The following is a 15,838-nucleotide window of genomic DNA, read 5'->3' as shown; positions in this document are numbered from 1 at the left end:
AATATATATATATATATATATATATATATATATATATATATATATATAAAATATATTGAAGGAAGAACAGTAGAATAGAGGAAGCCAAATACAGAAAGGAGGAGGGGAGGGAAAGAGGAGGCACTGGGGACTAAAATGGACCAAAATGAATCCATGCAAGTAGGATAATGTCAGAATGAACCCAACTATTACTTATAACTGTAATGCAGTTATGAAACCATTAAAATTAATGATACAAAAACCTGGAAGTAAGAAGATAAATACAATATTAGTGAAACCCTCTAGTACTTGGCTTTTTGTGTAGTGATTTGTTTATTATTAATTCATTTACTTATTAAAAGTCTCCATAGATATTTTACTTTGTATTATAGCATGTCATTCTAGTAGTTGATTTGTCTAAGTTAATTGTTTCCTATAAAATTGTTCAGATTATTTTTATAGTAATTTTAATTTTTTTTCAGAATCTGTTGTAATATATACAAAATCACATTTTATAATTATTGTTTTAAAATTACTACTTTAAAATATTTAAAAGGGAAAATAGAAAAAGTATTTAAACACTATGTCTTACTGGTGTAATTACTGCCACAAAGCTTTCTTTGTTTTTTGTAATTTTGACTTGACATATGGTCTCACTCCCTTCGACTAAAAGACTTTATTTAATATTCCTCATAGTTCAGGGCTCATAAACAGCAACTTGCTGTTGTTCATATTAATTTTGTTTCTGTGTATAGCTCATATTTTCTTGTTTTCTACATCTCATAAATTCTGTTTAAAACTGGACAATTTGTCTGACATACTATAGCAACTCCAGATTCTGGTACATGTAGGAAGGGTTGTTGTCTTTTGTGTGTTTGTTTAGTGTCTTGCCTGGACTAATTTTGTGGGATGTGTTTTATTTATGTTGTGAAACTATTGATAAAACCTGATTGTTCTTATTATGATTATTATTATGATTAGTTATGTTCCAATGTCTGAATTCAAAAGTGTCTATCCCTCATTGGTCAGTATAGCTTAGTGATCAGCCAATGAGAGTGTCCTTAAATATGCTAGCCAAGAGGACTTCCAATATTTATTGATTGATGGATTTGTGGCTGGCTTGGAAAATGTATTAAAATTTCAGAATTTTGAAAGGGTTTACTGGATTTTACTCTCTGCTTTTACACAGTCACATTCATCTGGATGCCTATTGGGACAGTCTGGCAGGCGTTTGGCCTTGCATTCACACCCAGTCATTCAAATCTCTACAATAGTTAGGATTGCAACAGTACCCACTTTCATTTTCTCATTTCCAGAAACTTCTGTTAAATTGTTGGCTATTCTGTCCCAAAGTCTATGGTCACCATGGTGTAGCTATAATCTTGCCCCCTCCAATTGATGATTTAATAAGAACTGTGGAAATTATTCAAACAGGCTGATTGATGTTACACGAACCTTCCGCTGTATAAATCAGAAAGCAGCTAAATTATCTGGCATGTAGAGTACTAGTAGATCTTCTGTTCCATGTAATTGAAGGTGGTTAATAAGAAATGCCTGGTACAAACAAAGCAAATTTTCACTCTTCTTATTTAGGTTGCCTTCCTTTTCTTAAACATTTTATGCACACAAAAACCCTAAAACATAAAACTCTTATTTCAAGAAATCAAATTCAAAATGCATTATGGATTTAGTTGTAGAATTAAAAAAAAAAATAGAGTTGTTGGAAGAAAATATATGAGAAAATATGTATGATCATGTTTAGGCATATATCATACATGTTACTGAAATCACAAAGGACAAAATAAAATATTTTCAGAGTTTATATTTATTGGTTAGGAAAAGAACAAGGAGAGACTGAGGATATAAATAGAATAGCCATGAAGGTCATAGTTTGTTATATTAGACTCCTTCAATAGAAGGAAAATGCTTTCCTCAATTGGAAAGTTACCTGAGAAAGGATTTATCCCTAAGGCAGACACTATTTATTACTTCAGGAGTACTGTTTTTTTTGTTTTTTGTTTTTTTTACTGTTTTTTATCTTTCTTAATTTTGTTGTTGTTGTTAGTTTGCTTGTTTTGTTTTGTTTTATTTTTTTCTGAAAGTTGAATATATATTAGAAGAGGCTCACCAACTCTGTTACAAATAAAGGTAAATTCCCAAACTATAAAAATGACAGACTTCTTTATTGTTTTCTATTACCAAACAATAAAGGTAAGCATAATAATTAACCTAATTTTAAAATAGGTAAGCATGGACTACTTTTGACAAGTATAGAATTTATTTTTATATCTACTTTTTATCTTTATTAAAATTAACAATAAGAAATATTTAAAATTTAAAAGGAACCCTTTGTTGTTGGTTACTATTTCAATTACATTTGTACTCTTGTGACTTTTGCTATTATTAGGTAAACTGAGAGAAAAATGGAAAATCCTTTTCAATAAAAGGAAGCAGCATGAAAGATTTTTGTCATCATCATCATCTTCTTATGTGTTAATATTTGCTAAATAATTGTGTGATAAGCATGTATTTAACTATTTTACATCAACCATATCCAGACATCTTATCTTGTGCCAACCCAAGTATATATACTAAGTGAGCAAAATGTTGAATACACAGTATTAAAATGACTTTGCATTCTACTAATGTTAGAAAGGTTCCTGCTTGGTAATAGTCACAATCCATGATAAATATATCTAAGAAGACAGAGAGGGGCTCGGGTTGTGGCTCAGCGGTAGAGCGCTTGCCTCACACATGTGAGGCACTGACTTTGATCCTCAGCATCATCTAAAAATAAATAAATAAACAAAATAAAGGTATTGTGTCCATCTACAACTAAAAAGAAATTAAGAAAATAAACAAAATAAAATGACAGAGAGATGTTAGCATGACTTTTTTTTTAATCATTAGAGATTTCTGGCAGAAACCCATCCTTCTGATTGTTTACACTGGTATCTACTTTTATTTCTTATTTATAATTTGATCCCAACCACTTGCTCTTGATATAAGTATTATGTACAATAGAAGCTTTAATTCAACTCCACACTATTTACACCACAGAAGATCATTGTTTCAAAGGGAATAACGATTAAATAAACATGAACTATCTGAGCAAAACAAACAGCGACATCAGGCTGAATTATTAATAACTTTCTCTCTTAGAAGTATAAATAGAAGTTTCTAAAGTTTCCAAAAGTTGAAGAAATCATCAAGAATGTTATTTGAGGAAGCTTCTTATACAAAATTGTATTTAGAGTATAAGACAATAGGAATTGAATTATAAATTGAATCCAGAGGCACTGTACCACTGACCTTCATCTGCTCATCTTTATTCCTTTTAATTTTGAGATTCGGTCTTGATAAGTTGCTCAAGCTGGTCTCAAATTTTTCATCCTCCAGCCTAAGCTGGGTTAGTAGCAAGAATGATAATATTTTATTTTTTTTACATATAGTTATTCATGTAGAAGTACATTAAGTACTCATAAAATTATTGGTCCATTTACAAATGAAAATGTAATACTTTCCCACCTACGAAAAAGAAAAGAAGGGAAGGTAAAAATTCAGTATGTGTAGACGGAGCACCAGTTCTGTTCATACTGCCTTTTCTTGTTCACTATATTTTGGAAGCTTGGGTTGTAATTGGTTTTATAAATGTACACTCTTACTTGAACAGAGAGAAATAAGAGCTAAGGAGAGTAAAAAATAAAATGCGAAAAGCATGAAAAAAGAGTGAGCTGATGTAGCAAAGAGAAAGAATAGGATTGCAATTCCTAAAAGTTAGGGTCAGATAATCAAATGTGATCATACAAAACATGGCAGTCCACAGTGAAGTGATGATACAATCAATGTTTTTCATAATTGTCCATGTATTAAGATTTATTCTTAATTTAATAAAAGAATAAATGTTAAAAACATTTTATACTGGTACAGCAGGAAAACATACTTTGTGGTAGAATTCCATATCCTTATAATCATAATAAAGCCACTTCTTATCTGGTAGTTTGTGTTTCTCTTAGAATCTTAATTAACCTTTTTTAATTGTAATATCAAATTTTCATTTAGAGTAATTTTGTGATTATAGAAGTGTGAATTACCATTAGGACATCAATATTAGGAAGAATATTGTATATTTAACAAGAAATTCTTGTTTAACTTACCCATGTTCCATTATAGAAAGACCACAGGGTGACCAAGTCCAACATAGACTGTTTTTCTTTCTCCTTTTGCATCTGGTTTTGAAGCTGAAATCTTGACCACTATGCACATTTAACAGTTTTTGAATAAGGTTAGAGGTACACATCCTTTTCCCTTTAGTTTCTTTGTATTTAAATAGTTTATTACTAATATGTTAAGTGTTCAGCAAATAATGAAATAGTGCACTTCTTCTTCAAGACTGAATGGAGATATAATAATTCCTACACACAAACCACCAAAGACACAACACATTTATGTACACACAGAAATGCACAGAAACCCAGAAATTCAGGAATAATCTGTCCATTAGTCTTCAGCATTACTTCTTTTTCTTTTTCTTTTTTTAGACATGCTTGTAATTTATCAAAAAAAAAATCAGAAAATCTTAAACCTTGATTCAGATTTAGATTTTTTAAATGTTAAAAAAATTAAAGTAAATAAGTCTCATCACAGAAAGAAAAAAATATACTAGACTTCATGTAAAATAGTATACATAATATAAAAATAACCAATATTATATTATAGGTCAATAAATAAAAAATAATTTATTTATAAAATGAATAAAGCAAAGGAATAGTTGGAACAAATGAATACAGTAGAATAGAAGCCATTCCTCAGGACATGAAAGATCTAGGAAATCCCAAAGAGCAGCTTTGTGCTTATTGTCCTATGTATGCAGTAGATCTGCATTAAGAATAAAGAGATGCATATTCTAGCAAGAACTGGTAGACAAAGATGTTAATGAGTCTGCCTCTTGACTATTGAGCTTCTCTGGATAGGAAAACCATCTTAAATGTCCCTTCTACATCTTGAGAGCTTCAGTAACATTCTCAACATTAATTGGACAAAAAAATCTGAATAAGTGCTTGACTTCTGATTTCATAAACTTATATTTAAATGAATATAGACCTTTAAAAATTATAGAGTATTGCATTATATTCGGTAGAGTGATAAAAATTAATTTTTATAATGGACTCTACAGAATATCAAACCTAAAATGTGAAAAATCAATTTTTAAGATTAAATATATTCTTTAATATTATTAGCAATGTCTTAAATAATAATTTCTCATAAATTTAAGTGAATTTTCAATTGATACTTACACATAACACAATGTTGGAAGAGCAGAAAAATGTCAACTAAAAGACCACAATTATTGCTTCACTTAAACCTTGATTCAGATTTAGATTTTTTGAGTGTTTAAAGAAAATTAAAGTAAATATGTCTCATCACAGAAAGAGGAGAGACGTGTAACTACTCTCAGCAAAAATAAAGACTACAAATTTCTTATAGATATACTTAGGAGTTTTTTAAAAAGTATATATCTTTACCACAATTTCAGACCATATGGAAGTTGTATGCTTTTATCTTAAAGGTGACTGGTAAATTTGAAATCATGCCATATCTAGTGTACACATAAGGAAACAGAAGGAAAATGAAGTTAACTTTCTACTTCTGATGGAATCTTTCCCACAGACTAAGCATGAAGAGATAGAAGAAGAAGACAATGTCTCCACAGTGGTGCAGTTTGTCCTGCTGGGATTTTCTGAACTTCCAAATCTCCAAGGATTTCTATCTGGGGTGTTCTCCATCCTTTTTGTGGTTATCTCATTGGGAACAGCCTCATAGACATAATAACCAGTCTGGACCCTGCGTTGCACAAACACATGTTTTTTTTTTGTTTTGTTTTTTTCCCTTGCATATTTCGTTTCAGTCACTCTCCCGAGGATTCTGGTCAGAGCAGAATTTTCCTACTGGGCTGTGCTAAGCAAAAGTGTTTCTTCCTTATGTTCAGAGCAGCAAGAATGCTGTGATGTTGTATAACCACTATGTGGCCATCTGCAACCCTCTGCACTATCCAGTAGTAATGAACCCAAAGAAGTGTCATCAACTGGCTGCTGGCTCCTGGCTCAGGGAAATGCCAGTCCAGATAGGACAAATGTGCCAGATATTCTCTCTGCATTTCTGTCATTCTAACCAAAGCAACCACTTCTACTGGGACATATTCCCCATTATCAGGCTAGCCTGTAGGGACACCTGTGTGCATGAGGTGTCTGTCTATGTAGTGGCTATGCTATTTGTTGTAGTCTCTTTTATGTTGATACTTGACACTTACAGCAGAACTGTTTTCACCATTCTGAGGTTGCCAACAGCCCAAGGATGGGCTAAGGCATTCTGCCACTTGCTCCTCCCATTTGTTGGTTGTGGTTTTATTTTTTTGGATCAGCTTCCATTACCTACTTCAGACCCAAATCCATCTATTCTGCAGGAATTGACCAATTACACTCTCTTTTCTACATTACAGTGATTCCAACGTTTAATCCCATGATATATAGTCTAAAGAATAAGGATGTAATTGCTGCACTGAAAATATTCATGATTAAAATGATAGTATCACAGATTTATGTATAAATGTTTGAATTGCTGGTCACACAGTTGGCGAAAATACATTTATGTTTTTCATACTTCATATCTAAAGAAAATTATTTTCTCTTCAATAAAGTTGCAATGTACATCAGAAATCTCTACTAAAATTAAAGAGCAGAATCCAATGTTATGACTTGCAACTTATATAAACTGGCAGGTCATTTACCTAAATAATTTCTTATGTATTCATAGCTATCGTTGTTGGTTTTCTCCTTTGATTCTTAATTTATAGACTTGCCAATTGTAGATGAATATTAAATGTTGTTAAGTTTGTGATTAAATGAGTAATGAATAAAAGATACTGCCATTTCCTACCTCAGACTCTGGGCAAACTATGGAGATTTTACATCATCACTAAGCACGGATAGCTCATTTATTTAACTCACTGTGTGTCAGTGTGGAATTACTCCACAGACAATACCAAAAGGAAAAAAAAAAGTAATGAACATTTAATCTCTTTCTCAACACTCTCTGAGAACATGATAAAATATAACACTCTTATCTGGTAAGTTATTCATTCTGTTTAACATCTAAAGTTATTGATTAATATGAATACATTAGTATTTAGTCCTAGGTAACCTAACCAACTTTGCCTGGAATGCAGTATCATATGTTGTGTCAGTTAATAATTTTATCAGAGATCTGATCAAATAAAGATCATATAAACAGGTCATCCCATTTTACTGGAACATTATTATTTGAAAACTTGAATTCATGGGTTTTGTGAATACACTAATTATATAATAAATGGAATTTTGCACGTGTGTGCCAGATTACAAACTTTTAGATTAGGATATTATCCAGGTAACCCAATAGATGACATGAACCCTAAAAATGCAGAAGAGGAAGAGTATGTCATTTATATGTAATGACAAAAAATGAAGGGAAAAGGAAGCATAAGAAGGACTCAGTTTGCTTTTTTTGCCTTTCCATGAATGGGCCATATGCCAAAGTGGTGACTGTGAGAAGCCACTAAGGACATTAGGCTGATATTCATTAATAAAACAGGTATTACATTTCAATATATACAAAGAACAGAGTTCTTCCAATAATATAATTTATCAAGTAAATGGATTCCCCAGGGTATCCTCCTGAAAACAGGCAGTAAGACCACTGGAGCTATAGAATAGCTTAATTTCAGCTCAGAACTATATGAACAGAGTGAATAAACAGCTTTCAGACTGGGAAAGATATTTTCAAATCAGAAGGGGTTACTATCCAAAGCATACAAAGAACCGAAATAGCTCAATACAATGAAAACCAAGAATCTAAATTAAAAAATGGGAGAAAAATGAGTATTCCTTACTTAAGGCATAAAAGTGGCCACAGTAAGGCAAGTATTCAACATTACTAATCATCAGAGAAGTATAAATTAAAGGCAAAAAGTGATATCACTTCACTCATGCAGAATGATGGTATAAAGAAAATGAAAGACAAAAGCGGTGGCCAGGATGTGGAGAAAATGAAAATATGAACACTTACTATGGGAATATAAATTAATTCATCCTTTGTGGAAAAGATCATAGAGGTTTCTCAGAGTAATAAAAATAGGACTACCATATGATGCAGCAATCACACTACTGGGTATGTGTGCAGCAGAGAGAAATCTGTAGGTTGACAAGATATCTGTACTGCCATACTCATTCCACCATGTACTCCAAGTGAGGACATGGAATAAGCCTAACTATACATTAGCAACTGAATATATGCATGGAATCTGGCATAAACACAATGCAGTATTGTTAGTACATAATAATTGAAGGAAATCCCGGCATTTATGGTAATATGGAAGAACTTGGAGGACATAAGAGTAAGTGACATAAGCCAGAGTTGGAACGAAAAACCCATCACAATCTCACTGCTATATCTCATCTACAAATATGAACTCAGAAGCAGAGAGTAGAATGGAGGTTGTGAGAGTAGAGTGGAGGGAGTGTAGAGATGCTGATCAGGGCAGGCAGAATAACTGAGAGGAGGTACAAGTTGAAGAGACTGGCTGTATTTAATTTTGAGTATAGTCACCAAAAACAATATAGCTTTATGAACATATTATATTTTTAAGTAATTTTAGATGATATGTAAATACACAAAATTTTGTCTATTGGTGGAGTACCATTTAATGCTTTGAGACATAAATAAATTAGGTAATTTTAAACATTGTTATAATTTGGGCTGGGGATGTGGCTCAAGCAGTAACGTGCTCGCCTGGCATGCACGGGGCAATGGATTCGATCCTCCACACCACATAAAAATAAAATAAAATAAAGGTGTTGTGTCCACTGAAAACTGAAAAATAAATATTTAAAAAAATTGCTCTCTCTCTCTTTCTCTTTAAAAAATTGTTCTAATTAGTTATACATGACAGCAGAAGGCACTTCAACTCATTGTACACAAATGAAGTATAACTTCTCATTTCTCTTTTTTTGGATGCAGAGTCACACTGTTCGTCCAATTTTTACATCATGATAAATCTATCTATCTCCAAAAGTTTTTATTATTTCTCTCTGGGAATAATTTCAAAATCCCTTTTTTATTGAAATGTGGAGTATAGTATTGGTATCTCTCTTCATTATGATATGTGAGAATTCTTTCTCACATGTAAATCTAACTCAGTATTCATTAATAAAATTTTCTCCTTCATCCAGGATCCCCTAAAATTCCCCACTTCTCCTAACCAGCAATGTACTAAAAATGTTTGTGAGATCATCCTTTTAAAGATTTCACTTGTGATTGAGACCATGTGGTACCTGTTCTCTTCTTGGATTATTTTACTTAACATAATTATCTCCAAATCACTCTACAATGTGACAAATGGCAGGATTCCATTTTTTTTTTTTTTAGTGGCTGAATCAGAGTCCATTGTATGTATGTAATATATTTTGATTACTTGACTGTCAGTTGATGGACACTTAGATGGTTTGTATTTCTTGGCTGTTGTGAATAGGACTAAAATAGATAAATGTGCATTCCCTTCAATATTCTGGTTTCATTTCCTCTGAATATATATATTCAGTAAAGGAACTGTTAGATCCCATAGTAGTTTTATTTCTAATTTATTGAGGAAGTTCCATACACTTTTTTATAATGTCTGCACTAATTTCCAATCTCACCAATAGTGTGCAAGTGCTCCCTTCTCTTCCCATCCTCACTGACAATTGCTATCTTTTGTCACTTCTTCTGAGGTGAAGTGATATTTTACTTTGCATTTTTGCCATGATTGATAAGGTTGTGTATTTTCTCACATACTTGTTGATCATTTGTCTTCTTTTGCAAAACATCTATTCATTTCTATTGCCCATTTTTAATTGGGACATTCGTAGTTTTTGCTATTGAGTTTCGGAAGTTTCTTACATATTCTTTTTATAGAGAAGTAGGTAAATAGAGAAAAATTACTAGACTCTGGTCTATGCCAATTCATCATATATTGTCAATCAATTTTGTATTTTTTATATATATTGTATCATGTAGTTTTGATACTGTTTCATGTTTCTTTGCTTGTTTTTGTTCTGTTACTGTACATTATATTGATGACATTTCCTGATGTGACTGATATGCAGGTAATTCATTCACTCTCATTTCTATGTAACATTCTGATATAAAACATATCTTAATGTCATTTATTTAATTTAAAACTAAAGGCAGCACAATATGGCACATGCAATTTTTGAAACTGAAAGTAAAAATCAATTAATGTAATACCTATTTTTTTGTTTATATGATTGAAGGGTAACCTGAGTGGCTGTGATAAAGTCCAGGATTCCGAACCCTAAGATGAATGCATGTGTGAGGTCTGATTTCAATTCCCAGCTCTACACACACAGGGAAACATATGCACACATGCAAATAGCTCTTCGTTACAAAAATAATATGTGGATATGTGTCAATCTATGATGGTTACAGATGTTATTGCTCAGTACCCAATTCATATTAAGAAAGAAAATGTACTGTGCACTCTTTTCCATAGGGAGCCTGAAAAGACTGTATTCTGGCTACAGTGAAAGTTATCTGGGCAAAATGCAATAAAGCAAATAAGCAAATGCCTAAGAGCTGCTCTTAATTAGAAATTTAAATGTGTAGGTGGAAGAAGTCCCTGGGGTAGACAGAACTGTTGATATTTAAAAAGCACTTTTCAAAGAACAAATATCTTAAAAACAGATGGAACATCTATGATGATATAAGTGGTCTCACATTAAGCAATTGAAATATCAAAATCTTTAAGCCTTACAATAAGGAAAAAAATCAACCCAATCAAGAAAGGTAAATATGAACTTTTTATCCTGGTGCAATTTAATTAATAATACAAACTCAAAATTGATAGTCAGAACATAGTGGGAAACTGGACGTTTCATTAAAGCGGCTCATATATAACTCTTATTCTATTAAATATAAGTTGCAATGAAATGATAATTATAAAATAATGATATGAAGTTATGAGAAGGCAGAAAACTGTACGAACTGTTGTATTTTAAGAAAAGAAAGTATTATAGGAAAACTTTCTTTTAAGCTAACACATTGTTACAAATTATTTTCATATGTACTTATTCAGGCTAGATTTAAAAATGGCAAATATTTAAAATATATGTTTTAAATTTTTTCTTTTAATTATCGATAGACCTTTATTTTATTTATTTATATGTGGTAAATCCAGTGCCTCACAAATGCTAGCCTGCTTAAGCAGTCTACCACTTATCCACAAACCCAGCCCTAGATTATATTTTAATAGATGACTGAAAGTAAAACAATCCATGAAATAAACTTATAATCATCAAAGAATACATGAAATGGTACTATAGAAATGTAAGATAATATTTTCTAAATAAAATTGTGAGAAATAAAACACTTATAGGATCAATTTTTTTCTTTAAGTTTTAAATTGTTAATTTACAGGAAGTATATACCCAGGGAGAAGCTTAGGTAGCTTGTAATAGTTGGATGAACTTGAATATTATTACATATTACTTTAATCTTTTGGTTGTTTTGGAGGAAACAGGATCTTGAATTTAAAATAGAAAAATAAGAGCATTTTTTTAACTTTGGTTAATAAAAACATAAACAACTGCATAAAAGAAGGGTAATCAAATCTTATTTGAGCATATTGAGGAAATTTGTGCTTTGTACCTTGCTACCTCTGAATAAAATAGTATTTATCTCTTTTATATACTAATTATTTCACAAAAATATTGAATTTGTATAACATAAAATTATATTTTATTTATCACTGAAAGTTATTGGAATAGTAAAATTAGTTTTTAAATATTGCCATTCACCATAAAAATACATAAAGTTTGGAATCTTGTTCTTTTTTTTTTCTTCTTATGAGGGATACTTTTAATAGTGTGTCTTACTTTGAATCATTTTTGAATAAAATATTAAGCCATATACATGGTGAACAACCATTATTTTATGATCTGTACTGATCTGCAGTAGTAAATAGTCGAGTCTTTACCTCCCAGATCATTTATTGATAATAAAATAAAAGTCATACAGTGAGATCAGGTCAAATTTCAACACACTGGGCTGAGGAAGTATTTGTATTTTGGATAGTAGAACCACAGATAGATATGAGAATATAAACAAAAATATGACACAGAACTCTGGATATTTATCTTAAGATTTTGGGAATTTAATAACATTATAAGATTGCGTTAAGATCTTTCTCTAGTCTCACATTAAAAAGATCATACAAAGAATAAACTATTTAGAGTATATTTTTATGTTATCTGAAACATTAAATAAATTTAAAACAATATAAATAAGTACCATTTATATAGACTTGCATAGATGCCATGCACCCTTAAAGCAGTTTTACATAAATAGAGATCAGTAATCCTAAAACTGGGTAAAATTATTGGCCTGTGTTACGTTTTTTTTTTTTTTTTTTAATCCTATGGCAGCAGGAGTAGAGCAATTTGTGTGAATCTCAGCCAGCAAGAAGAGGAGCTGTAGTTCAATTCTTACCATCTTTGTAGGACTCTATCTCACTTCCATGACTACCCTTATTCTGTGTTTGGGGGGCAAGGTCCAAAGCCACAGGTTTGGAGAAATGATAGGCAAGGCTGAGATTAATGAAGAGCAAGAACCAGAAGATACTTTGGATATAATATCTAAAATTGCATTCACCTTTAAAATTGTACATGTACTAAATGTCCCCTGAGAATGAATGAGTACCTCTTAAATATTTTTTCAAAGAGTCAAGTTCAACTTTCCATCATTGTGACCCAAATGAAGAGTAAGAATGGAATAAACTGCCTAAAAAGTAAGCAGATAACTCTATGAAATAAAATTTTTTGAGCAATGTATTATTAACCTGGGGGCTAATGACCTGTTAGCCTAAAGCCCAATTTCTATAATCGACATAATTATATGTATAGAAACATAACTAGATGACAATCACTTTAAAATGGATCACTGATATTTTGCCAGTATTGTCTCAGTAAATTCTGACAAATAAGGTACCTTAGAAATGTTAAATGTCTTTTTCTTATATCAGAGACAATAAATAGTAGAGTTAGGATTCAAACCCAAGTTCAATAAAAAACAATAATTCAACAATCAAACTTATGGGAAAATGAAGAAATTGTCTATTGTTATTTATCTCAATGTTAGTTTCTAAAAACATATAAAATAGAAAAGTTTGTAGAGTTTTTCAATTCTTTAGGGCTTATTGTTTGTTTTGTCTTTGTTTATGGAACAGCAAAGACTGTGGTGGGGCACACTGCACATGGAGTTTAACCTAGTGGCAGAATTTTTTTTTCACTTCCACCACATACATACACACTGTCACATACCTCACAGGCCACCTTCGTTTCCCTCAGTACATTCTTAATTAATTCTGTCTGGATCCATGTTCCCATACTAAGGAAAATCCTCTAATATGTCCCACTTCATATCCTATGGATGGATACATTTTTCCATTTGTCAACAAAATATTCTCCATTTTCCAACTTTCTATAATTATGAATTATGTAATAAAGGCATTTATGTTAAAATTAAGTGATGGGAAGATATGAAGAGTCGAAATAGCCACAAAAAATGTACTCTCTATTTCAAAAAGCTAGAAGAAAAGATAATGAAAATTTCACCAGCAGGAAATAACGTTTGGGGAAATAAATATGTACCATGATTTAAATATTATGCAATGTATTCAAGTGTCAAAACATAATGTGGTGTCCCATTGATATGTACCATTTTAATGCTTTTGAGGGGAGTGACAGGGATGGGAGGGGCTATAAGGGTAGGAAGAAAGTAGAATGAATCACATGTTATTATCCCATGTGCATATATGACTGATTATACAACCAGTGTAACTCTACATCATGTACAAACAGAAAAATGGGTTATGCCATTTATGGATGATGTCAAAATGCATACTACTGTCATGTATAAGTAATTAGAAGGAATAAAAATGTTTCTAAAATGAGGGTTGGTGGCTTAGCACAATTAACCTGGGCTTCAGCCCAAACACCACTAAAAAAATACATTAATGAAATTTTCAAAAGTGTGGGAGAAGATAAACTATGAAATAGTGTTATTCAAAATGCTTCAGAAAGTTCAGAGATGCCCAAGAATAGGATTTTCAAATAGTTAAATTAATTAAACCTCATTAAATGTAATTAATTAAACCTGACATTCCATGGCAGAGCTGTGGATTTATCTTCAGGAGTTGGCCAATGTACAGGTGCCTGTGAATAATTTGGATTATGCTGGACTTTGACAGGAGATACTATGGCATTATTCTGAAGAATCTTAGGGCAATGTGTGAGTGACCATGCATAGGATCTAATGTATACAAAGGTGGAATGTGTAAGGAATGTCATATTCTTACTGTGCAAACAATTGCAGTGGTCTTGAGCATTGATGTGGATGACCAGATTCACTTAGATAGCCCATACCCGTCCCTGAAGGTCTCTGAGAAGTACATAATCAGATTTTGCTTTCCACAGATGAAACACCAGGGAAAACACCCAGGAGGAAACCTAACTGCATGGATGGAATTTGTCCTTTTGGGGTTTGCTGAGGTGCCCCAGCTCCAGTGGTTTCTGTTTGGACTGTTCTTTGTCATCTACATGATCATCCTGCTGGGCAATGGAAGTATTTTGGTAATAACAAAAGTGGAACCTGCTCTCCAGACCCCCATGTATTTTTTCCTTGGCAATTTTTCCTTTTTGGAGCTCTGCTATGTTTCAGTTACTCTCCCCAGAATGCTCGTCAATCTCGGGACCCAGAGAAGGACCATCTCTTTGATTGTCTGTGCTACACAAATGTGCTTCATTCTTGTACTGGGGGCCGCAGAATGCTTCCTTCTGGCAGTGATGGCCTATGACCGCTATGTGGCCATTTGTAACCCTCTGCAGTATCCTCTGGTCATGAACCACAAGGTCTGTATCCAGCTGGTGGTTGCCTCCTGGATCAGTGGAATTTCTGTGCAGGTAGGGCTGACCTTCCAGATTTTCTCTCTATCATTTTGTGCTTCCAATGTAATCAACCACTTCTTTTGTGACATCTCCCCAATACTTAAGCTGGCCTGTGGGGAAACCTTCACAAATGAGCTCATGGTCTATGTGGCTGCTCTGCTGTTTGTCTTGGCCCCGTTTCTGTTAATACTCATCTCCTATATCAAAATCATCTCCACAGTCCTTAAATTGCCATCAGCCACAAGCTGAGCCAAAGCCTTCTCCACCTGCTCATCTCATCTTACAGTGGTGGTGTTATTCTTTGGATCAGCTATTATTACATATTTAAGACCTGAGGCTAGTCATTCAGCAGCAACTGACAAAGTGCTTTCTCTTTTCTATACTGTTGTGACTCCCATGTTCAACCCCATGATATATAGCCTGAGGAACAAGGATGTTATAATGGCATTGAGAAAACTATTAGGAAAATAATTGAATCAATGCAATTTGTATTTGTATGATTTATTTTGTTTTCCTGTATCCAGTGGTATGTTTCTTTAGCTCTGCGACTTATGTTTCTCTTGAATAACTATTTTCAAATTAAATTTTATTTCTGATGTTGACAGTTGCTTCTGTTTTAAGCTCTATACGTGATATATGTGCCACAAAATTCCAAATCATTTTATTGATATTTATATTTGTGTGTGTGCAACACTTACTAGCTGCACACTATTGACAGCAATAATTTTAATTGAATTTGTAATATTACAGTCTCTGTTGTATCACTTATTATGCCATTGACATCCATAGATTTGTGACAGGCCATTTTTAAAAAAAAGGTAGAA

General features: G+C 32.4%; 1 protein-coding gene and 1 pseudogene across 1 annotated transcript; both read left to right on the top strand.

Annotated features, from left to right (window-relative positions):
• Positions 1-5,631: 5,631 nt before the first annotated feature.
• On the top strand, positions 5,632-6,585 carry LOC107159309 (annotated as a pseudogene).
• Positions 6,586-14,441: 7,856 nt separating this feature from the next.
• Positions 14,442-15,485, top strand: LOC107159297 (olfactory receptor 10AG1-like). The gene is given in 2 exon segments (XM_015505868.2): positions 14,442-14,484; positions 14,569-15,485. A coding segment is annotated over 1 exon segment (897 nt). The 5' UTR covers positions 14,442-14,484; positions 14,569-14,588.
• Positions 15,486-15,838: the final 353 nt, after the last annotated feature.

This window comes from Marmota marmota, unplaced genomic scaffold, assembly GCF_001458135.2.
Source record: "Marmota marmota marmota unplaced genomic scaffold, marMar, whole genome shotgun sequence".
Taxonomy (NCBI): domain Eukaryota; kingdom Metazoa; phylum Chordata; class Mammalia; order Rodentia; family Sciuridae; genus Marmota; species Marmota marmota.
The sequence above is the reverse complement of the archived record's forward strand: the minus strand, read 5'-3'. Positions and strand labels throughout refer to the sequence as shown.